The sequence below is a fragment of the Triturus cristatus genome, chromosome 2_1 (genome assembly GCF_964204655.1).
Source record: "Triturus cristatus chromosome 2_1, aTriCri1.1, whole genome shotgun sequence".
Classification (NCBI taxonomy): Eukaryota; Metazoa; Chordata; class Amphibia; order Caudata; family Salamandridae; genus Triturus; species Triturus cristatus.
The window spans coordinates 381,619,628-381,643,748 of record NC_140581.1 but is presented as its reverse complement, the minus strand read 5'-3'; the positions used below and the strand labels follow the sequence as shown (position 1 = coordinate 381,643,748).

General features: G+C 47.3%; 1 protein-coding gene and 1 long non-coding RNA gene across 5 annotated transcripts in view; one reads left to right on the top strand and one right to left on the bottom strand.

The window, feature by feature from the left end:
* LOC146865346 (uncharacterized) overlaps positions 1 to 12,079 on the bottom strand; it is a 35,064-nt gene extending 22,985 nt beyond the window's left edge. The window contains exons 1-2 of the long non-coding RNA XR_014970084.1: positions 11,810 to 12,079; positions 8,232 to 8,387 (exon numbers count right to left, since the gene is read on the bottom strand). This is a non-coding gene — a long non-coding RNA (uncharacterized LOC146865346). The remainder of the gene's footprint in view (positions 1 to 8,231; positions 8,388 to 11,809) is intronic.
* LOC146865345 (ATP synthase subunit C lysine N-methyltransferase-like) overlaps positions 1 to 24,121 on the top strand; it is a 262,764-nt gene that overhangs the window by 96,088 nt on the left and 142,555 nt on the right. For all 4 annotated transcript variants that reach the window (XM_085631428.1, XM_085631422.1, XM_085631416.1 and 1 more), the window contains one exon: positions 17,139 to 17,279. In XM_085631428.1, coding sequence (XP_085487554.1) covers positions 17,139 to 17,279 — 141 coding nt within the window. The remainder of the gene's footprint in view (positions 1 to 17,138; positions 17,280 to 24,121) is intronic.

Sequence of the window (24,121 nt, the reverse complement as noted above, 5' to 3'; positions counted from 1 at the left end):
GCGCACGCAACCTGGGGATCATCCTGGACTCATCAATGTCAATGACCCAGCAAGTCAACGCCGTCTCCTCCTCCTGCTTCAACATCCTCCGCATGCTCCGCAAGATCTACAGATGGATCCCCACCAAAACAAGAAGGACGGTCACCCAGGCCCTCGTCACCAGCAGGCTGGACTACGGCAACGCGGGAATCACAGCCAAACTCCAGAGAAGACTTCAATGCATACAGAACGCCTCCGCACGCCTCGTCTTTGACATCCACAGCCACATCCCTGCCCACCTGAGAAACCTGCACATGATCCCCGTCAACAAGAGGATCACCTTCAAACTCCTCACCCACGCTCACAAAGCACTCCACGACGCCGGACCAGCATACCTCAACAAACAACTCACCTTCTACACTCCCAACCGCCAGATTCGCACCGCTGACCTCTCCCTCGCCACCGTCCCACGCATCCACCGAACGACCACCGGCGGCAGATCTTTCTCCCACCTCGCAGCCAAGACATGAAACATCCTCCCCATCCACCTGCGACAGACCCAGGACCTGCTGAGCTTCAGGAGACTTCTCAAGACCTGGCTGTTCGAGCAGTAGCAGGTCCCCCCCAGTGCCTTGAGACCCTCACGGGTGAGTAGTACGCTCTACAAATGCTTGATTGATTGATTGATTAATCAAATGCTAGCACAAATGCCACAGATTTATATTGCTTCCATTGTTTGGCCATGACATCTCACACTGTCTGTCAGACAGCACTTGCCTGGTTGCTGAATACTTCTCTTTCACCTCACATGGGGCCAGAGTTGGCAGGATTTTGCAAAATTAGCATTTGAGGATAATAGGTGTCGACAAGACTCGATCAGCTGTTTTGTTTTGATTTATTCCTGCAGGTGGGCCGGGCGGCAGTGATGCCTTCCTGGGGGCCAGGCCGGCAGGATTTTTAATTAAAATAAAAAACTTCCTGGTGCCAGTCAATGACGCCGACCCTTTATAGGCTGGCTCGCACACAGTATACTGCTAATGAGGCTGGGGTCAGGACGCCATGTGTAGCAGAGTTGCTAGCCCTCTCACTGAATCCGATCCGGAGTGAACCGGTGGCTCAGGGCCACCAGACAATGTGAGGCCTAGTCATGTGCATCCAACAGAAAAAGCTGAAAAGTCAGCAGAGCTCTAACAGGCATGATCATGCTATAGTAGCTTGGGTCATGACAGACATATGATGACGTAAGGCTAGCATTTGTCTCCACCTACACGCACTGCAAAGCAGTTTACATTTTTACATTGTGCCATGAGTTCACAATATGGTCCATGCCTTTGCAGTTGCTCTGTGCAGACCGGCATTAACACTGGCGGTTCACCTGTAGAACACATGCCACATTCTGAGCCCTGGTGTCAACGCGCTACTGAATGTAAAGCTCAGCCAGTGTCTTCGTGTTCAGGTTACTCGAGCGGACAGTGTCTGTTATCGTACTACGCCGTCTCCAGGACCAAGGAAGGGCGGAGCAAATGCAACACAGATTGCTTGTTTGTAATTATCCTCCCTCCACTTCATTAGAGCGATAATCACTCTTGTCCAGGCAATATTCCTTTCCACTCGTCATCTAAGAGCACGCTGCCCCCTAAACGGAGTCTTCAGTTACAAGACTCAGGGGTGAGCAGACTACATTTTAACACGATTTTCATGAATTATTTTTTTTCGTTACAAAGAATCATGCTCTCCCTTATCTTTGCTAATTACATGTTGCTATATTGTTCCCCTGAGCAATATTAATTATCTAATTGTATCATGTATAAAATTAAATGTATAGTTAGCATTTACATTACCTGAACTAGTCTGTCAGTCACAGTCTATCAGAGCGAGACACGGTACCTCGGGTCGGACGGCTCATAAGAGGCTGCAGGCCCCAAAGTTGACTCCAGCCACGGTCCGGTCTGAAGTCACGAAGCATTATTAAGAGAGACTGCAGCACCAGTTGATATGGCCAGGTACTACCTAAACCCCCTCCTCCCTTATCAATATCAAGATAACAACATGAGAAGGGTACGCCCTGTAGAATTTTTTGGATTAGGGGGTCGTAAACCCCCCGGCCGTATTTATTTACATAATAATTTAAAACAAAATTAATATAAAATATTTACACAATACGCAGAAAACCTGTTACATTACATTGATTGATAAGTACAGATGTCAGATGGCTAACCTTAACATATCACTAATACAAAGGTATTCCTGTCCGAATCTAAACATATCGAAATCAATAATCATACTAATAACATTTCATATTTCATTTTCTGCGTATCCCTATTTTGAGCCTACGGCAAGGTCAATAAATGGCGCCAGATCCTTATCAAATTATGCACGCCCTCCAACCGGAGTGCGCATGCGCAGGGGGCCCGTTCACCGTGAGGGTACTTCCCCCCCCCCAGGTCACCCCCCTACGCCCTTATGCCCGCCCTCCAACCGGAGTGCGCATGCGCAGAGGGCCCATTCCCCGTGAGGGTACTTCTCCCCCAGGTCACCCCCGTACGCCCTGTAGATTATCTCCATAATGGGGCCCTTGCAGTTATGCACCGTTTACTTGTGCCATTGTGCACATGTGGGGTGGCCAAGCAGCCCACTGGAAAGCGTAACTCCCAATCCCCCGCCCCCATCCAGCCAACCGGCTGTAACTGCCCCTGGAGTTCAATGAGAGACCACTTGTCCCTCCCCCTTGGGCGACCCCATTCAAGAATGGCGCCGCCATCTAAGGACCTTAAATTTACTGCTCACCAATCATGACCTTACCGCCTGACCAAGGAATAGCACTAAAATACGACAATAAACATAACCTGTACATTGAACAAACCTCCTAAAACAATGGGAAAGAAAAATCATCTCACATATGATAAACATAACCATGTCAACCTGAAAAGGAAAACCTCGTAAAATGGGAAAGAAAAATCCTCACACATATGATAAACATAACCATGTCAACCTGAAAATTAAATTCCTAACGATACACCCTGTAAAAACCCTGCTTTTAGGGGACAGTGGGTGGGGAAATTAAAAAGCCAGCCTCCTAGCGAGGCTGGCGTAACTAATGGCAGGCTGAGGGAGCGGCGAGTAAAGAGGCAGACTCCGCCGCTCCACCGCCTTTTATTGCCAAGATGCCAGCCAGGCCAGTTCTAACTGGCCTGGCCTTAGCCCAAAGGCATGACCCGGAAGTGTTTCAATCACTTGCGGGTCACGCCCGGACTCCGACCAATTAGTGGTGAGGTGGGCCAGTCGCGTCATCAATGCGTGCGACAGGCCCGCCCTCCGGATGGTCATCGGGGGCCGGCACGACCGCCATACCTTCGGCGTGGTCGATGCCGGCCCGCCTTTCTTTATGGCCAGGTACTACCTAAACTCCCTCCTCCCTTATCAATATCAAGATAACAACATGAGAAGGGTACGCCCTGTAGAATTTTTGGGATTAGGGGGTCGTAAACCCCCCGGCCGTATTTATTTACATAATAATTCAAAACAAAATTAATATACAATATTTACACAATACGCAGAAAACCTGTTACATTACATTGATTGATAAGTACAGATGTCAGATGGCTCACCTTAACATATCACTAATACAAAGGTATTCCTTTTTTTTTAAGTTCAAAAGATCTTTATTAGAGAAATAAAGGTGTCAATACATAAGAGAAACTAAAACATAACAACAATATGACAGGTGAAATAAACATGACTGTGGAAATAAACATGAGAGTGAGAAATAACAAATAATTGAGGCTCTATAACAAAAAGCAGTACTGGAAATAATATGCAGCAAAATGGATTATACAAAATGCAAGGGAACAAAAAAAAGGTCAATCAGGGAGGCTTGGAGACCTCCTGCTGAAAGGGAGGCAAATGAGATGGGCGCTTAGCACAAATATCAAGATACATTGTCACAGGAAGCCAACAATCATGTCGTTTTTTAGCCAGACTAAGAGGATAGATAAAAACAGTGTCTAGCCTATGATTGTGACATACATTGTACCACCATGCTTTAAAAGAGATGTTAGCAAAATTTTTCCAATTAACAGTAATTTGCTGAAATGCAACAGCTAACAGCAAATCAACAATCTGCACATTAAAATCAACATCTGTCCAGCAGGAAGAGAGGCTTCCTAAAAACACATTGGTAAAGGAGAAGGGAAATGCAGTATGAAATATAGTATTAATCTGAGTCCAAACCTGTTTCCAAAAGTTGTATACAGCAGTACAGGAAAAAAGCATGTGGAAAAAGAGTAGCCTTGGGTGTCGAGCAGGACCAACAATGGTCAGAAAGTAAAGGAAACCTCTTATTTAACATATGGGGTGAAAAGAGAAGTCTGTTGTAAATAAAAAATAGGGTTTGCGTGGGGGAGGCAGCCCTGGAGGATTTGCGAAGTTTCGTCCATATTTTATCCCAAAGAGAGGTGGGCCAAGAGATGTCAAAATCAGATTCCCATTGTTCCTCTCCCGTGGATTTTGGCCTGGGAGTAAGAGTCTTGTGAAAAGAGTGGTAAATTAAGGAGGCAGTAGTATGAGTACGGAGCAAGGAATGAAGGCTTCGAGTGGAATTGGAAGGGTCAGGTTGGGTGGGAGAGTTAGAGAGTTGGACATAGGTGGACAGAACTGCATTCTTGAGTATGAGGTACTTACGGGCAAAAGAGTGGGGGAGACCGAAATTTTGGCAAAGAACAGAGAAAGATAAGAAATCAGAGCCAGAGAAAAGGTGGGATACCCAGATCAGTCCTCTTTACCTCCAGGATTTCCAATAAAAGGGCTTGTGATTAATAAGGATACTATTATTGTACCAGATGGTGGTATTGAGGAATTCGGCTACTGAGGAAGGAGGGCTTGGGGAGATGGAAAGAAGAAGTTTGGTAGTGAATTTGTGGATGGGAATGGAAGTGAGTTGGGGTTTGCGAGAAAATGAGAGATATTCAGCGAAGGTAAAGGGGGATAGAGATAAACGCTCAATAACAAGCCATAAAGGAGGAGATTCAGCAGGATCTCGCAACCATAAGGAAGCTTGTCTCAGAAAGAAAGCTTTGTGATAGGAGGGAAAATCTGGAAAGTTGACCCCACCTTGTGATTTAGGGAGTCGTAGTCTAAACAAGGACATACGCGCCTTTTTGCCGGACCAGAGGAAAACAGAGAGAATGGTGTTGATTTTCCTAAAAAATTTAGCTGGGATAGGAACTGGGATATTGGAAATAGTGTAAAGAACTATTGGGGAAAGCATCATTTTAATCGTGTCCAGGCGACCCCACCAGGAAAGGTAAAGCGGATGCCATCTGGAAGTGAGATCAGACAATCTCTGTGTACACATACTAAGGCATAACGAAACAGTATCGGGAAGGGAGGGGGCAATGTGCAAACCAAGATATTTGATGTGTGAAGTATTCCAAGTGAAATTGGACGCAGCGAAATCGGGCTTATAGGTAAACTTTGTGAGGGGTAAAATTTCACACTTGTTGTTATTTAGTTTGTAACCAGAAATTTGGGAATATTCGTGGACTTCAGTTAGGAATGCGGGAATGGAGATGGTAGGGTTAGAAAGAAAAAGGAGGATGTCGTCTGCATAGGCAGCAAGTTTGATGTTTGTATGAGAAAATTGGAAGCCATGCAAATTAGGATTTTGGCGAAGTTTTGAGAGAAAGGGTTCTAAGGCCAGATTAAAAAGGAAAGGGGAGAGGGGACAGCCCTGGCGGACTCCTCTACCTAAGTTGATGAAAGAAGAGACTAGGCCATTAGCGCAGACCGCTGCTCTGGGATTGGAATAAAGAAAAGAAACAAAGGAAATAAAATTGGGACCAAACCCAAACCATCTGAGGGCGGAAAAAAGTAAAGTCCATTCTACTCTGTCAAACGCTTTTTCCGCGTCCAAAGCAATTGCTGCTAACGAATCTTGGAATCGTGATGATTTGGACAGAACATTGAACAAAAGTCTGGTATTATCTGAGATGGAGCGACCTTTGACAAATCCAGACTGCTCTGGGCCCAACAATTCAGGAAGAAAGGGGTCTAGTCTTATGGCAAGGGATTTAGCATATATCTTGTAGTCAATGTTAACTAAAGAAATTGGTCTGTAATTCTTGCAGTACTGGGTATCTTTTCCTTCTTTAGGTATTATGCATATGTGGGCGTCTGAGAAAGTGCCAGAGGAGGTACCACTGAGGATAAATGAGTCAATAAGAGAGTGTAGTCTAGGTAATAATAATTTAGAGAATTGCAGATAAAATTCGACTGTAAATCCGTCTGGACCTGGGGCCTTGTCCTTCTTAAGTAACTGGAGTGCAGCGTGTAGTTCGGAACTGGAGATGGGCGTTTCAAGAATGGATAAATCAACAGGCAAATTGGGGGGAGCCTGAATGCTGGAGAAAAAGGTATCGAGGGATTGGGCAGTAGGGTGGGTTCCAGAAGAGTAAAGCGCGGAGTAAAAACTGGAAAATTCCTCTAAAATATCAGCATCTGTGTGCTTTAGAACGGAATTAATATCAAAAATAGACTCAATATTCAATTTGTGCTGTTTAACTTTCAAGTAGTTGGCTAATACCTTCCCCGCTCTATTCTTACCTCCATAAAATGTTGAGCTAGATTTCAACAGGTATAACGAAGCATCATCAGTAGATTGTTTATTGAATTGCATCTTAGCTTCAATAAGAGTAGTCAAACTTTCCTGCGAGTGGGAGGTGTAAAAGGAATGCTCCAGATTTTTGATCGTGAGGAGAAGATCATTAGCACGTTGGCGAGCATTTTTACGCTTTTTAGCTACATAGTCAATGATGAAACCTCTTGCTGTAGCTTTATAAGCATCCCAAATAGCGTGTTTGGGCATATTGGGTGTATCATTAATGGCGAAAAATTCTGAGGTGAAATCAACAAAGGAAGTTGTGAATTTGGGATCAAGAAGGAGAGTATTATTAAAGCGCCATCTTTTTGGTCCAGTGGATTTGGGTAAGACATCAATGTTAACCAAAACAGGGGCATGATCGGAGTACAAGATGGGTCCAATGTCGGCATGAGTGAGGGATTGGGAAATGTGATGGGAAAGAAAAATATAATCAATGTGGGACTGTGAGTGGTGAGATGGGGAGTAAAAGGTAAACTCTTTAGTAGTAGGGTTACATAAGCGCCAGGCATCAACGAGTTTGTGTTGGGATATCGCCTGACCAAATAATTTGTGAGATTTGTTAGGGATATGGGATGTATGGAATGTCTATCTAAAAAGGGGTCAATGGGTAAGTTGCAGTCGCCTGCCAAAATAAAATTGTCATCGATGTATTCAGAGATACGGGAGGCCATAGTGCGCCAAAAGGCGGGATCACCGCCAGTGGGTGCATAAATGTTGAGAAGGGACATGGGGACCCCCTTCGAGGAAAGTTTGACATACAACCATATGCCCTCAGGATCTGAATCAGAAGTCAGGAGCGAAATAGAGAGAGATTTGCGAATTAACACAGCGACACCATTTCTCTTACCATCTCCGGGGGCAGAGAAAACCTCACCCACCCAACCCCTTCTGAGCTTAGCAGCTTCATTATCAGACAAATGTGTTTCTTGCAAAAATGCGATGTCTGCATTCAACTTAGCTAGGTGTGAGAGAATTTTTTGCCGCTTAATGGGAGAGTGAAGACCTTTAACGTTCCATGATACAATACGTACTGACATTAAAGATTGTTGAAAGAGTAATATAGAAAGAGATTAGAGCATTGAGAGAGAGCCTCATGAGGAATAAAAAACGCAGAAAAAAGAAGGAGAGGAAAAGAGTATACAAGAGATGGAATGAACAGGAGAAAGAGGAGTAAAAGAAAATTAAAAGATACCATAGAGATAGAGGAGAGCCAAGGTGCTACTAAGATCAGTGAGACGATAAGATGAAGTCTAGAGATAGTAATAAGAAAGATCCAATAAAAGAGAAAAAAGAACATGCGTAAAGAGATCAATATAGAAATAGGATGAGAGAAAAGACGGCTAAAAGGAGAGGAACGTAAGTATGAGTCAAAGGAGAAATGAAGTGGTAGGGGAATAAAATGGACAAGGAAAAAGAAGCATGACCAAGAGATGCAATGAAAGGTGAAGGGAAAGGGGGAAAAAGAAAGGAAATAGGAAAAGGGTTGCATAAAAGATATTGACACCAATAAACCTAAAAACATAGAAAGACAAATCAAATTCAAAAGAAACAAGGCAAAAACAGGCAATCCCAGAAGGGTATAAGGAATACTTACAAAGGGTAGGCTAGGGAAGATACGATCAGGAACGGGAACAAACAGAGACGCACGTGGAGACGAGGGGAGGGAGGTAGAGCCAACTGGAGAAGGCAGGGCACTCGGGGTCAGTGAGACGTCCAACCAGAGGAACAAGGCGGAACGCGAGACAATAAGCTATGAGGGAAGAAAGATAACAAAGTTAGGCGAGAACAAATGACAGAGGCACAAACAGGAAATGAATAGGGCAAACCAAGAAACTATAACGCGAATAGCAAGTAATTCGACAAACAGCAAAAACTCATCAGGAGAAATATATGTCTAAGAACATTTGAGTTAGAAAACTCAGCAAATGCATAAAACTGGGATATTGTGATGCAACTTCGGAGAAAGTCACGGTGGGAGAGAGGAGGAGGGTTCAGAAAGCTCCATGTTGGTCTGGCCGCAAGAGTTCAGGAAGCTCCGAAGTCGTGTGGGCTCTTCATATGTCATAGTCTTATTATTATAGGTGACTTTGAATAAGCAAGAATGGAAGAGACCGTATCTGGCACCAATGGAGCGAAGGTCAGGTCTCATGTCCAAGAAGGCCTTACGGCGATTTGCAGTGGCTCTGGCATAATCTTGCGCAAAAAACAGAGTGGAGCCCGACCATGTGAGGCGAGGAAAGGCTCGGGCTGCTGAGAGAACTTTCAGTAGATCTGTGTATTCCAGAAAATACATTATTACACCTCTGGGCTTTGCTGGTGCAGAAAGAGAGGAGGGGACTCGCCCAAGCCTGTGCGCGCGTTGGATATTGAGCGTTGTGTCCTCGGGCAAGTGTAAAAGCTTGGGAAGAAAAGATTTGAAAAAATGTATAGAGTCACTCCCCTCGCATCCTTCCACCAGGCCATAAAGACGAAGATTATTGCGTCTGTTTCGATTTTCCAAGTCCTCCACCTGCTTCTGGAGAGAGGAGATCTGTGCATGCAAATGGGTGACCTTAGCAGCAGAGTCTTGGAGAGAGGAGACATCACGTTCCACTGACGACACTCTTTCATCCATCAGAGCCCAACTGTCAGTAAGAACCTGTAGTTTGGCGTTGGTTTCCTCCATAAAAGGGCGTAAGGCCCGTATCTCATCAAGGAGTAACTCCATCGAGATAGTCGAAGAGGGAGGACTTGGGAGGCGAAGGTGGATCTTTTTTCAACCTCTTAGACATCATTTTCGCTGAAGGCTGTGAAGAGGGTTCTATATGCGACGACATCTCAGTGGAGGAAAGGGACTGAGAGGCTTCTAAATGAGCCAGTTCCGTGAAGAGTTTAGAGTTCTTAATATAATTGCGCTTATGGACTTTGGTGGAACAGTCAGCCATCAACGCGACTACAAATTGCCAGGTCACTGGGAACACACAGTACGGCTGGAAGCAAAACAGACGCTTCGCAGAAATCCAAGAACGTAAAAAAAAAAAAAAAAAGAGGCAAATGAAAAGAGTTAGCGGGTAAATATGCCAGGCCAGGGAGGAAAAATATCAAGAGCTGAGAGAAGCAGAGTGAATTCTCAAAATGGCTGCCGGGCTTGAGGAAGGCAAGAAATATCCAATAAATCACAAGAGAGCCATAGAATTAATAAGAAAGTCACCTAAAAATGCTGGAGTATGTCATCCGCGTCGGTGGTAGAGCTGGGAGCGTTGTATAATCATCCAAACATCCAAAATACAAATGCGCGGTGAAGCGCGTTACTGAGGTGAGCCTGGATGTGCAAAAAACAAAATGGCGGCCGCGGCCGTTACCGATCCGCGACCGGGACAAAAAAGAGCAACAGAGTCAGAAATAATACCACATCGGCGGCGAAAATGGATTTAGGGCATTCCCGGCATCTTCAGGAGTCAAAGGTTTCCCTTGAAGGTTCGCGTAAGACACGCGAACCGCCGATAAGCTCTGGCTCGGACGGAGCCCTCATGTCGGCGCTGCCATTCTCCTCGGGCGCTAGCCACGCCCCCCATACAAAGGTATTCCTGTCCGAATCTAAACATATCAAAATCAATAATCATACTAATAACATTTCATATTTCATTTTCTGCGTATCCCTATTTTGAGCCTACGGCAAAGTCAATAAGTGGCGCCAGATCCTTATCAAATTATGCACGCCCTCCAACCGGAGTGCGCATGCGCAGGGGGCCCGTTCACCGTGATGGTACTTCCCCCCCAGGTCACCCCCTACGCCCTTATGCCCGTCCTCCAACCGGAGTGCGCATGCGCAGAGGGCCCATTCCCCATGAGGGTACTTCCCCCCCCAGGTCACCCCCGTACGCCCTGTAGATTATCTCCATAATGGGGCCCTTGCAGTTATGCGCCGTTTACTTGTGCCATTGTGCACATGCGGGTGGCCAAGCAGCCCACTGGAAAGCGTAACTCCCAATCCCCCGCCTCCATCCAGCCAACTGGCTGTAACTGCCCCTGGAGTTCAATGAGAGACCACTTGTCCCTCCCCCTTGGGCGACCCCATTCAAGAATGGCGCCGCCCTCTAAGGACCTTAAATTTACTGCTGACCAATCATGACCTTACCGCCACAGGCCTGCATAGTTCCCCGACTATCAGGCCCCCCCAAAAAAACTCACTGAAAGGTCATGTCCTATCCCTATACACTACTAACCAGGCCAGAAGAACCTTTCTGAAGATTTCATCCTCGCGGAAAAACAACCCCCTAGGCTCATTTGGACAAATAGGCGTCGTCTTCTTAAGAAGCCCGACCCCCCACCCTGCTCCCCCCCTGATGCACCCACGGGCTATAGTCTACAAATGTAGAGCCCTAGACAGTCACAAAAATTGTGTTCATAAATCTTTTAGCGAGTGCTGTCCATGCACTCATAAACTCCCCTCCCAGCAGTGTAATCTCTGCACCATCTGTTACTAGACCAGGGTGTACCCCGGGGCCTAGACGTGCCAACCATCCCTACTTCAGTGATGGGTATTTCGTCCTGCCCCCCCCCCCCCTTCTACGTAGGCGTGCCAAGTCATTCCCCCCCCTCCCCCCCCAATTGTGGCATACTAATGCAAGCACTGGCTGACTAAGCGGAGATTGACATACCATCCCGAGCCCCTAAGTGGCACGTTGCCCTAGACGATGATACTCATTCCTGGTGCAACTGCACCCATCTCAAGAGAGTTGGTGCCATATTGGAATGATCGACTGACTCCCAAAATTGTAACCTTTGGAAGACTACACAGGGAGTGCCCCAGAGGCCTCAAGATCTCCCCTAAACAGTCTGGAATGTGCGAACAACCTAACCTACCCTAGGCCACTATGTTCTTGGACAGGCTTCTCTCCTACTGCGGAGCATCCCAACACCGTGCCGTGTCCGCTAAAGTGGCACCTGCGAGCACCAGCTCGGTAGTAGCAGAATACATTTCCAAGACAGGGGTGTTGAGGTGCTGCATCCGCCCATTACCTGTAAAGCAGCGTATTGCCAAATTACCACAGCTGACCCAAGATATGATTGTCATACCTATACCCTACCAATACAGTGCATGGGCCGCACCATCTCCCCCGTGCATGCTGGCACCTCTTAAGCCCTTGAATTGATCGTCCATCACGCTTGATGTCGTCACTTGCCACTCACGTTCCGGATCCTCCGGACCCCTTGGCTGTCCACTTTTGCAGTCTTTGCGGTGTGGAGCACTTCCCAAGGTATCACCGTCATGGGTCCCGCGGTACATAAATGGAAATCAAACACAAATGATTAGTGCTTGCGCCATTGAACAACAGATACAGTGCACATCCCAGCCCTACTTCGTGACACAGTCCCCCCTTTATCTTCACCCACGTCCCCAGCCTAGGGTGCATAGTTACTGTGCGACCCAACACGGACCTATAATGTGCCGGCAACCGGATGCTGTCTGACAACATAGGCATCCAAATGCACCAAATGTGCACAGATACCGCATGACACACCGTAGGCATATAATGCTGCACTGTACAAGCGCAGGGGTGCCCTGGTACCGTGTGTCGCCCCCCAGACATTTCATGCACGAGCGCTCAGGCACATGGGTGCAGAGATCTGCATCCATACATTATTGTGCATACTTGTATGAGCACGAGGGTGCACCTGCAACATGTGACAAACCACGGGCATAGAATGCCTACATATATGAACGGACCGGTGTAGAGGCACTGCGTGCCATAACCTGTTTCTGAAGCATATGCGTACTTGCAATGAGTGCCTAGATGCTTTTGACACAGACCCCTAATCCATATGTGTAACCGCACAAGCGTGTAGAGGTAATCTTGAAGGTGTGACACCAAGGCCTGGGACGTATTAAATGGACGTCAAAGAATCGAACCTATCGCATCAGCCCCAAAGTTCACGTCAGAACTACACCAAGCCAAGAGCACATTAACGCCCTTGAGTGACTTCACCGAGGCCAATGCCTCGCAGGACTGACCTCGAAACCTTGGAATGTATTGCTGTAACATGTGTACCTCCCTCGGTAAGTAATTCCACCAAATGCGGAGTGAGGATTCGAGCGAGCCCGTCCGGCTGTCAGAGTTCATGGAGCGTGCCCACGAGTAACTGGTCATATTTTTACTATATATTTTGTGGCTTTTTAAAAACTTACAATGTAATCAGACGTTTCCTTGTGATAGTCCCGTATAGCATAAGTTGTATCACATAAAACATTGAATTCACTGTGTTTGCAATCCCCATGGAATACCGCTTATGGCTCAGACCAGAAATAGTTTAACAGTGACGAAGTAGAGGTAGGAAATGTTATCCGCCGGCTAAATGTGGGCTTTTAGCACCAGGCGGCGTGAGATTCAGTCGTGGCTGCCTCACTTGATCATACCATATGATTCTGGCGGCCAAACACTACATCTGGCCCCACACTCCCTGTAGATCATATAAGGCATATACAAACCCTCATGCAAAGCTGGCTTTGTGATCTGTGGACAGCTGGACAATATAGTGCCTGCGTAATATGTACCTTTTACGCACAGTATTACTATTTAAATTGCTTCTTGACGAGTTTCTAAGTAATTCCTGCATTGAAACTTGTGAACGTATGACTTCTACTGGTTTCAGTTGACCCCCTCTGGTAGTTGGTTGGCATTGTTGAAAATGTCTTAGGAAGTCTGCCACTAGCTGGCCCTCTGATGCAGAAATGTTACTTAAGCCCTCAACTAAACCTAACCAGTGACCTTGGCATTATTAGCACCATGCTCTAACCAACTGAGCTAACTGGTCACTATCCTGCATATCCATCTTTGAGAGTTTTGCCACCATAGAAACTAACATGTATTCGCACAGGCCCACGTTCTCATGGTGCTGCATAACAGATGTTTATTGCTACACAACTCCAGGTACTCATTTTTCAATCTTCAAAGGGGAAAAAGGCTGGATGGACCCACCGTTAGCCGAGACTGCGGCAATGAGGACACACACAGGCCACTATACTCCCCTAAGCCACCAAGCCCCACTCTATATGGAAGACAGCATTACTATTGCTGCAAGATTACTCTCTGCGACCCTTCCCATTCCTTTTATATGACATTCTGATTTTTTGACCGAAAATAAACTTTTATAAATGTCGGAAGCACCCACCGGGGCTAAAAAACGGCATGGCCCTTTAAATCATCTGTTTTAAGAATTATTAACGGACAGCGGGATCCAGACTTTGCAAACAGTTTGTTCTGTGAGGGAGCTCCCTGTCGAGTTGTGACCCTGCTCCAGAGGCCCATTTTTCCCGTGCCTACAAACTCCTCTAGGCTAATGATATGCATGAAGCGTCTATTCGCTCTAAACGTGTTCACATGCCACAGACGGACTTATGAGTCCAAAGACTAATATCTAGAAATGGCCCGATGGACAGCTCCCAAAGGTAGTTAATTCGGGAAGCGGGGGGAAAAATAATGAGCATTCGCTGCCAGAAAATTGTCCCTGCAGAAATACCATAGCAAATAAGCAGAGCAGTACCAGCCCCATTCCAGAGCCTGCCTGAAACAATAGCCAAGCACCCAAAGGGACAGACTGCCCCTCCCAGCAGTATTAAAGAGTAGTGCAGATGCAGTGCTAACCCCTGTTATCGGACCTGGTCGACCCTCCAGTAAACGAGATGGTGACCTGTTGTGTTTGGTAAAACCTAGCGCCCTAAAGGATGCCAGACTGCTCCGCGCTGCGGACCAAACCGGACAATTGAAATGCAATGGCGGACCAAAGCGCAAGATCCCCAATCACGTTCGCATAGACCTGACAAAAGGAGAACGTGTAGCATGGTTGGCCTCATCAGATCTCTCTCATGGTGGTTTAAGCCGTCCGCCCTGCCGACCCCCTTTCTTCTTCTGGGCCCGATGTCTGATTGGCAATCAAACCAGAGAATGAAGTCCCAAACAGTCGATGTACTGCCAAAATTCAGCCATTACCCTTCGATGCCTCGTGAAGGGGAGTCAGTGCTATACAACTACAATTTTCTCAGATGTAAATTACACATAATTGAAAAACCATGGGGACAGGATAGTCATTTATTTGGAGGCTGTATAACCTACTTTCTTATTCCGTCTGCCACAATCAACAAAATGGTTTGCTACAGACAGGGCAAATCACTTTATCTCCTCTGTGCCTGTTTCATTCTGTCCCCCACCCCCTCCAAATGTAGGAATTTTTAAGCACACCTGGATACCCCGCAATGTGCGTTTTGGATAACTTCAATACTTTCCTGCGTGCTCTGCTCATTATACACAAAAAAATTCTCCTCGCAGAGACAATGCACATAGTCTGAAGCAAATCAGGCTTTTAACCAGATGAGAACCAGCACAGCTCAGGACAGATTATGCACTCCAGCCTTCATGGGAAACACTAGCAACTGAACGCTACCATGCAGTATTACCGATGGACACCCAATAGACTTTCCCACCCAATAAATGCAGCACATGTCATATTCAAAGGCCCTGTTTAGTTTACTGCACCGAAAACGGAAACACATTTGAATTCCATCCCACTGTGAACTTGGAAAGAGATTCGTCTCCCAGGGCAGAGATAACTCACTTGCGCTGGTTATCAGGGGGAAAAGTCGGAGCGGAAAAGAAAAACGGCCTTTATTTGTGCTCAGTTTCAAGCTGCACTTGACCGCGATCCTGTACTACTCTCGCGCGCCATTTGCATGAGTGTTTGATAAAGATAACCTGTTCCCTGCCTGTACGCAACACCCACGATGAGAAAACATGGCACACGCGGACCCAGGTTCACCTTTAATGAAGCAGTCCACATTGATGAACCGTCCCTGCCCCTCAGCTGCTCCCAGATAATGTTGTCCTGCTTCTCACGGGAACGCCGATCGCTGCAACACTGCATTTGGGATCACTCTTCTCCCGCCTAACAATAGATCCCACGATCAATTGCGCTGCTCCTTCCGCCGATGCCGTTTTCCGGCCTGCTTTTGCTTTTATGCCTGCAGCAAATAAAGAACGAAAAGTGAAAATATCCTCCACGCGTGGCCGTCACTTTTTCGCCCTGTACGGTAACGATCAATTGTCCCGATCGGAAATCCCTAAGACCTCTAGGGGCGAAAAAACTAAGAAATTAAAAAACCAGCCTCCTAGCGAGGCTGGCGTAACTAATGGCAGGCTGAGGGAGCGGCGAGTAAAGAGGCCGACTCCGCCGCTCCACCGCCTTTTATTGCCAAGATGCCAGCCAGGCCAGTTCTAACTGGCCTGGCCTTAGCCCAAACGCGTGACCCGGAAGTGTTTCAATCACTTCCGGGTCACGCCCGGACTCCGACCAATTAGTGGTGAGGTGGGCCAGTCGCGTCATCACTGCGTGCGACAGGCCCGCCCTCCGGATGGTCATCGGGGGCCGGCACGACCGCCATACCTCCGGCATGGCCGATGCCGGCCCCGCCTTTCTTGTCTCTCTCCAGCACTGCATTGGCCACGATCGAACTCCGATCTGGACTCAAGCGGCACTTTGAGGAGAGGCTGCAGCACCGTGCACCATTCTGACTGGAGGCACAAGAGGTGCGATCAGGGTGGCCCGGCTCCAGTCAAACTTACTATCTATCTCATAACTGCCTCTGCTGCTCCGTCGCCTCCCGCCGCAGGAGCCCCACCCTATATTACCAGTTCTGTCTCGGCATTGGGCGAAAGTCAGACACGTTGCAGTCTCCATGTCACGTGAATGCCAAATGGAGCCAGTAAGCTGAGCCAGACCCCAAACCTGCAGTCAGAGTGAGTCTGTCAGTCACATAACTCTGTGGCTGCCAGAGCAGCGTAATCGCACGCTACCTTCCTCTGTGATAATTATAGCGCTCCGGCTTGACAGCTCAGGAAGCTCTATAAATGCGTGACTCCACATTTTAGTGTGGTGATGCGGACCACCACACTGAAATGTGTTAGACTAATGCTTGATACTTGGCAGGGCTGGTTAATAAAGCAGGCTCCAAAAAATGTAGCAGTAAATAGGCCTGTTTTGAGACACTTCTACCTTACCCCTTCAGAAATTGAATAGTTTTGTGAATAAGAAAAGAAGTGTATCTTACGCTATTGAAGGTCGTACCTTGAGCATCATGTAAATAACGTTTCAGTACACTGTGACCCGAAGAGACTGTCTCTCTTGTTTGTTGCCAAAAGTCTTCAAATCTAAAGCATTCTTAAAATTCCCGCACTACACTAGTGTATTTTGAAAGATGTAATTTGAGAAGACACCATTAAGGCCAAAAAAACTCATCCCTTTGTGGATTAGAAGCTTTACTGATCTGTGATATGATGCTAATATAGATGCACTACGTGTGCATTAGGATGCCCTGATGTACCTTTATGGAGATCAGTCTTGCCGTCTCAGTATACTGTGTGCATAAAAATCATTATTCAAAATGGCGGCAATCAAAGTTGGTGTCATGAGAAATTACAATTAGTCTGATCATAATTGACAAGCATTCTGAATCTGCATTCTTTGGCAGGTACTTGCAGCAGCTTCAATGGGTTTTCACTGTACAGGATATGAGCTGAATCCCATTCTGTTACTATATGCTAAAACACAAGCCCGCTGGAGAGGAATTTCCCATGGCCACGCGACATTTATGAAGGAAGACTTCTGGATGGTGAGAAATATTTATTTGATCATGTTATCATATTTTAACTATACATTTTGGATGCAAGTGAGACTCAGGTACACATTGTTCTTATTATATTAAGGGATTGGTGCTTGGAATACTAAGCTATGAACATATGCTTTTTTTTAAATAATGTTTTTTTATTATTTTTAGATTGTAGGCACTGTACTCCACATAAAATAGATCAGTAAAGCATTTCTTCATTCTTTGAAGCATACAAAAATGGGTTTTTGACTCCAACACTTTGGTGCTACTCACGTCTTGGTTATGTCAGCATATGTATGGCTAATGAGACGCCGCAACATATCTGAACAAGCATTGGCAAAGGACATAAGAAGACCTCATCGCCCCACCAGCAGTGCGCCACGAGGCGCGTTTACAGAGTGTTGTAAAAAGGGGCATGGCCTCGGACCACCTCTCAGCAATCCAGCTGTGTGACGCTGACTGGAGGTACCTGGTGGGCTAGTTGGCCCCCAGGGACCCTCAGTATTCAAGGGGACTTAATTCTCCAACTTAGAATGTGCCAGAAGGTGCGTATTCAGAGTGGTGCAGGGAGAGGGCGGGGCATCCAGCGAGATGCCGGTTTTTAATTAAAAAAATAAATTGTTAGAAGAGGGGCTGTGTGCCCCCCCCCCCCCTTCTTTCAATATTTTTTAGGCCCTGGAGACCCCAACCCCGGGGCATGGCCACATATACATATTTTTTTAATTTTAATGGAGGGGGGCCACATGCCCCCCCCTCCTAAGGCCTTTATCTGCCATGGGGACCCCATACCCGGGGCATTGCCTCTTTTTTTTAATTATTATTCGGGAGGGGGCTGCGTGTCCCCCCTCGTGAGGCCAATTTCAGCTCTGGTCCCCATCCCCCGAGGCATGGCCACATATAAATCTTTTTCAATTATTACTGGAGGGGGGCGGCATGGCCACCCTCCTGGTGCCTTTATGTGCCCTGCGGACCACACTCCCCGGGGCATTGCCTCTTTTTAAAAAAGAATTGTTTAATTCGGGAGGGGGGCCCCCTTCCCTGGGCCACCTCTGGCCCCGGGGACCCCACCCCCCAGGGCCTGGCCTCCGTGATGGGGACCATGGGGAGAGCCCCAATGCCCCCACAGTCCATGCCGGCTCCCTGCCTCCTGCGGGAGCCGGCATTGCTTTTGGGCAAGGGGAGCTGCTAACATGTAGCTCCACTTGCCAAAAAGCAATTCTGCTTTGCGTTCCTGCTCTTGCTTCAACGAAGCAAAGCAGTGTTTGCTATGGCAGGGTGTGAGCCATGCACCCGCCCTGTCATAGCAAACGGCAATGTCCCAGGGATGGGCACCCTGGGACATTGCAGGAGCCGGCCCTGAGGGGTGGCAGTCCCCAGGGCCATCAAGGGTGCCAGGAGAGGAGCTGCACGGCCTCCCTCCCAGCATTTATAAATCCCCGGGGAGGTGGTGGTCCCCGGGGTCCGCAATGAACCCTGCATTTAAATAATTAGTGCCCTGGGGATGTGGTGGTCCCCGGGGCAGTGTGGGGGGGCAGGAGCCACCCCACACTTAATTTTTCAAGTTTAAGCCCCGTGGAAGTGGTCGTCCCTGGGGCTTTGGGGGGCCCATGAGGCCCACGCATATAATCAACAATGCCCAGGGGAAGTGTTGGTCCCCGGGGCAACATGGGGAAGGGCAGGAGCCCCCTTACACATTTTTTACAAGCCCTGGGAAGATGGCGGTCCCTGGGGCTGCTAATTATATGTGCCCCCACATATAATTAGCATAGCCCTGGGGAGGTGGTGGTCCTCGGAGGTGCGGGGGTCCCCGCGGGCCCCTGCTATATATTTACTCATTGCCCCCGGGACCTGGCCCACCTGGGGGCTTATAGAAAACTAAGCATGGGAGTCCGCGCTTCGTGTTTTAAAATTTTATTTTCTTGGCCGGATTCCTGCACCCAGCGCAAATTTGGCCGATTTAAAAAAAAAATGCTTTTTTTGGCCCTGGGGGTCCTTGTGGGACCCCCTTAGCAGGCCTAGGGGGTCAGGGTTTTTCTACCCTGCCCCCTTTTCTTGTTTTTGTCCTTTTTTCTATTGAATTCTTGTGACTTGGTTACCGAGTCACAAGATGGCTGCCAACACTTCCTGGTTTCGAGTGTTGGCTGCCAATCAGAATCGAGCTCGTGCTCGGGAGGGTTCGCGAATCCTCCTCGGTGCTCATATATCGATATTTTTATTTTTTGAATTTTTCAGCCACTACTGAACAGATTTACACCACTCAAAAAAAGTTCGCTTTCTGAACCAAGAGCTACCTTTTTGCCAAATTTGGTGTAATTCCATTCAGCAGTTCGAGCTGTAGCCTGTTCCAAAAATTCCTATGGAAATTAACATGGAGAAAACGCATTTTGGGACCCCCTCTTTTCTCGGCCCCTGCTGTACAAATCCCCCCCAAACATTCAAGACAGGAGCTGACCTGAGCTGGTCATTAGTTTTGAAAATTTCGCGAAGATTCGTCAAACGACGCCAAAGATATTGGCAAATCAAAAAACGCTTTTCCTATGGATAATAGGTCCTAACTATAACTACCTAGTAGTTAATATATATATATCCCCCCTTTTCCTTAATGCTGTGTATCTCAACTGTCCCCACTTTCATAATGGCGAATAAAAGGACTTCAGAAAACTGTTTAAAAAGTTGTAATGAGTAAATATCGACTGGTATGGCGAGACAAAAGCTGTGTTAACAGTATGACGCACGACCACTGACTGAGCTGCCAGAATTGACTTGCAAGTGGTGGTTTGCAAGTAAGTACTAAGGCGGCATATAGGTTAAAGCTTGTAAGACCATCCCAGAAGTTTCAAAATGACTGAGGGCCTGACTACGATCTTGGCGGACAGGGTTACCCCGCCCACTGTATTACAATTTCATTATATCCTATGGAACTTGTAATACGGTGTATGGGATATCCGTCACGTTTGTGACGGAGTAACCCTGTCCGCCAAGATCGTAATCAGGCCCTATGTGCTTTGATTGCATAGTGTTTTCCAAAGAAGGTGGCTTGTATGTTGCATAGTGTTGTAACGCTGTGAGGAATGTATGAGTTATGGATTACATACTCAAAGCATTAGTAGTGACCATTAAACGTATGTCACCTTAAGTTTTAAGACTGTCGGCAGCATAAGTGATGGTTGTTGGAGCAGAGCACAAATTGCTGTGGGGCTCAACAAAGTGGAAAATATTTATCAACATCATGTCTAGAAATTATGTCCTATCAAAAGAAAGGGTAGGGAGGTAGAGGGAAAAAAGCTAGGTCCACCCTCCTATATCATATGTAATCAAAAAAATCTGAACTCCTTGTGATAGTCCCGTATAGCATATCATAAAACATTGAATTTACTGTGTTTGCAATCCCCATGGAATACCGCTTATGGCTCAGACCAGAAATAGTTTAACAGTGACGAAGTAGAGGTAGGAAATGTTATCCGCCGGCTAAATGTGGGCTTTTAGCACCAGGCGGCGTGAGATTCAGTCGTGGCTGCCTCACTTGATCATACCATATGATTCTGGCGGCCAAACACTACATCTGGCCCCACACTCCCTGTAGATCATATAAGGCATATACAAACCCTCATGCAAAGCTGGCTTTGTGATCTGTGGACAGCTGGACAATATAGTGCCTGCGTAATATGTACCTTTTACGCACAGTATTACTATTTAAATTGCTTCTTGACGAGTTTCTAAGTAATCCCTGCATTGAAACTTGTGAATGTATGACTTCTACTGGTTTCAGTTGACCCCCTCTGGTAGTTGGTTGGCATTGTTGAAAATGTCTTAGGAAGTCTGCCACTAGCTGGCCCTCTGATGCAGAAATGTTACTTAATCCCTCAACTAAACCTAACCAGTGACCTTGGCATTATTAGCACCATGCTCTAACCAACTGAGCTAACTGGTCACTATCCTGCATATCCATCTTTGAGAGTTTTGCCACCATAGAAACTAACATGTATTCGCACAGGCCCACGTTCTCATGGTGCTGCATAACAGATGTTTATTGCTACACAACTCCAGGTACTCATTTTTCAATCTTCAAAGGGGAAAAAGGCTGGATGGACCCACCGTTAGCCGAGACTGCGGCAATGAGGACACACACAGGCCACTATACTCCCCTAAGCCACCAAGCCCCACTCTATATGGAAGACAGCATTACTATTGCTGCAAGATTACTCTCTGCGACCCTTCCCATTCCTTTTATAGGACATTCTGATTTTTTGACCGAAAGTAAACTTTTATAAATGTCGGAAGCACCCACCGGGGCTAAAAAACGGCATTGGCCCTTTAAATCATCTGTTTTAAGAATTATTAACGGACAGCGGGATCCAGACTTTGCAAACAGTTTGTTCTGTGAGGGAGCTCCCTGTCGAGTTGTGACCCTGCTCCAGAGGCCCATTTTTCCCGTGCCTACAAACTCCTCTAGGCTAATGATATGCATGAAGCGTCTATTCGCTCTAAACGTGTTCACATGCCACAGACGGACTTATGAGTCCAAAGACTAATATCTAGAAATGGCCCGATGGACAGCTCCCAAAGGTAGTTAATTCGGGAAGCGGGGGGAAAAATAATGAGCACTCGCTGCCAGAAAATTGTCCCTGCAGAAATACCATAGCAAATAAGCAGAGCAGTACCAGCCCCATTCCAGAGCCTGCCTGAAACAATAGCCAAGCACCCAAAGGGACAGACTGCCCCTCCCAGCAGTATTAAAGAGTAGTGCAGATGCAGTGCTAACCCCTGTTATCGGACCTGGTCGACCCTCCAGTAAACGAGATGGTGACCTGTTGTGTTTGGTAAAACCTAGCGCCCTAAAGGATGCCAGACTGCTCCGCGCTGCGGACCAAACCGGACAATTGAAATGCAATGGCGGACCAAAGCGCAAGATCCCCAATCACGTTTGCATAGACCTGACAAAAGGAGAACGTGTAGCATGGTTGGCCTCATCAGATCTCTCTCATGGTGGTTTAAGCCGTACGCCCTGCCGACCCCCTTTCTTCTTCTGGGCCCGATGTCTGATTGACAATCAAACCAGAGAATGAAGTCCCAAACAGTCGATGTACTGCCAAAATTCAGCCATTACCCTTCGATGCCTCGTGAAGGGGAGTCAGTGCTATACAACTACAATTTTCTCAGATGTAAATTACACATAATTGAAAAACCATGGGGACAGGATAGTCATTTATTTGGAGGCTGTATAACCTACTTTCTTATTCCGTCTGCCACAATCAACAAAATGGTTTGCTACAGACAGGGCAAATCACTTTATCTCCTCTGTGCCTGTTTCATTCTGTCCCCCACCCCCTCCAAATGTAGGAATTTTTAAGCACACCTGGATACCCCGCAATGTGCGTTTTGGATAACTTCAACACTTTCCTGCGAGCTCTGCTCATTATACACAAAAAAATTCTCCTCGCAGAGACAATGCACATAGTCTGAAGCAAATCAGGCTATTAACCAGATGAGAACCAGCACAGCTCAGGACAGATTATGCACTCCAGCCTTCATGGGAAACACTAGCAACTGAACGCTACCATGCAGTATTACCGATGGATACCCAATAGACTTTCCCACCCAATAAATGCAGCACATGTCATATTCAAAGGCCCTGTTTAGTTTACTGCACCGAAAACGGAAACACATTTGAATTCCATCCCACTGTGAACTTGGAAAGAGATTTGTCTCCCAGGGCAGAGATAACTCACTTGCGCTGGTTATCAGGGGGAAAAGTCGGAGCGGAAAAGAAAAACGGCCTTTATTTGTGCTCAGTTTCAAGCTGCACTTGACCGCGATCCTGTACTACTCTCGCGCGCCATTTGCATGAGTGTTTGATAAAGATAACCTGTTCCCTGCCTGTACGCAACACCCACGATGAGAAAACATGGCACACGCGGACCCAGGCTCACCTTTAATGAAGCAGTCCACATTGATGAACCGTCCCTGCCCCTCAGCTGCTCCCAGATAATGTTGTCCTGCTTCTCACGGGAACGCCGATCGCTGCAACACTGCATTTGGGATCACTCTTCTCCCGCCTAACAATAGATCCCACGATCAATTGCGCTGCTCCTTCCGCCGATGCCGTTTTCTGGCCTGCTTTCGCTTTTATGCCTGCAGCAAATAAAGAACGAAAAGTGAAAATATCCTCCACGCGTGGCCGTCACTTTTTCGCCCTGTACGGTAACGATCAATTGTCCCGATCGGAAATCCCTAAGACCTCTAGGGGCGAAAAAACTAAGAAATTAAAAAACCAGCCTCCTAGCGAGGCTGGCGTAACTAATGGCAGGCTGAGGGAGCGGCGAGTAAAGAGGCCGACTCCACTGCTCCACCGCCTTTTATTGCCAAGATGCCAGCCAGGCCAGTTCTAACTGGCCTGGCCTTAGCCCAAACGCGTGACCCGGAAGTGTTTCAATCACTTCCGGGTCACGCCCGGACTCCGACCAATTAGTGGTGAGGTGGGCCAGTCGCGTCATCACTGCGTGCGACAGGCCCGCCCTCCGGATGGTCATCGGGGGCCGGCACGACCGCCATACCTTCGGCATGGCCGATGCCGGCCCCGCCTTTCTTGTCTCTCTCCAGCACTGCATTGGCCACGGTCGAACTCCGATCTGGACTCAAGCGGCACTTTGAGGAGAGGTTGCAGCACCGTGCACCATACTGACTGGAGGCACAAGAGGTGCGATCAGGGTGGCCCGGCTCCAGTCAAACTTACTATCTATCTCATAACTGCCTCTGCTGCTCCGTCGCCTCCCGCCGCAGGAGCCCCACCCTATATTACCAGTTCTGTCTCGGCATTGGGCGAAAGTCAGACACGTTGCAGTCTC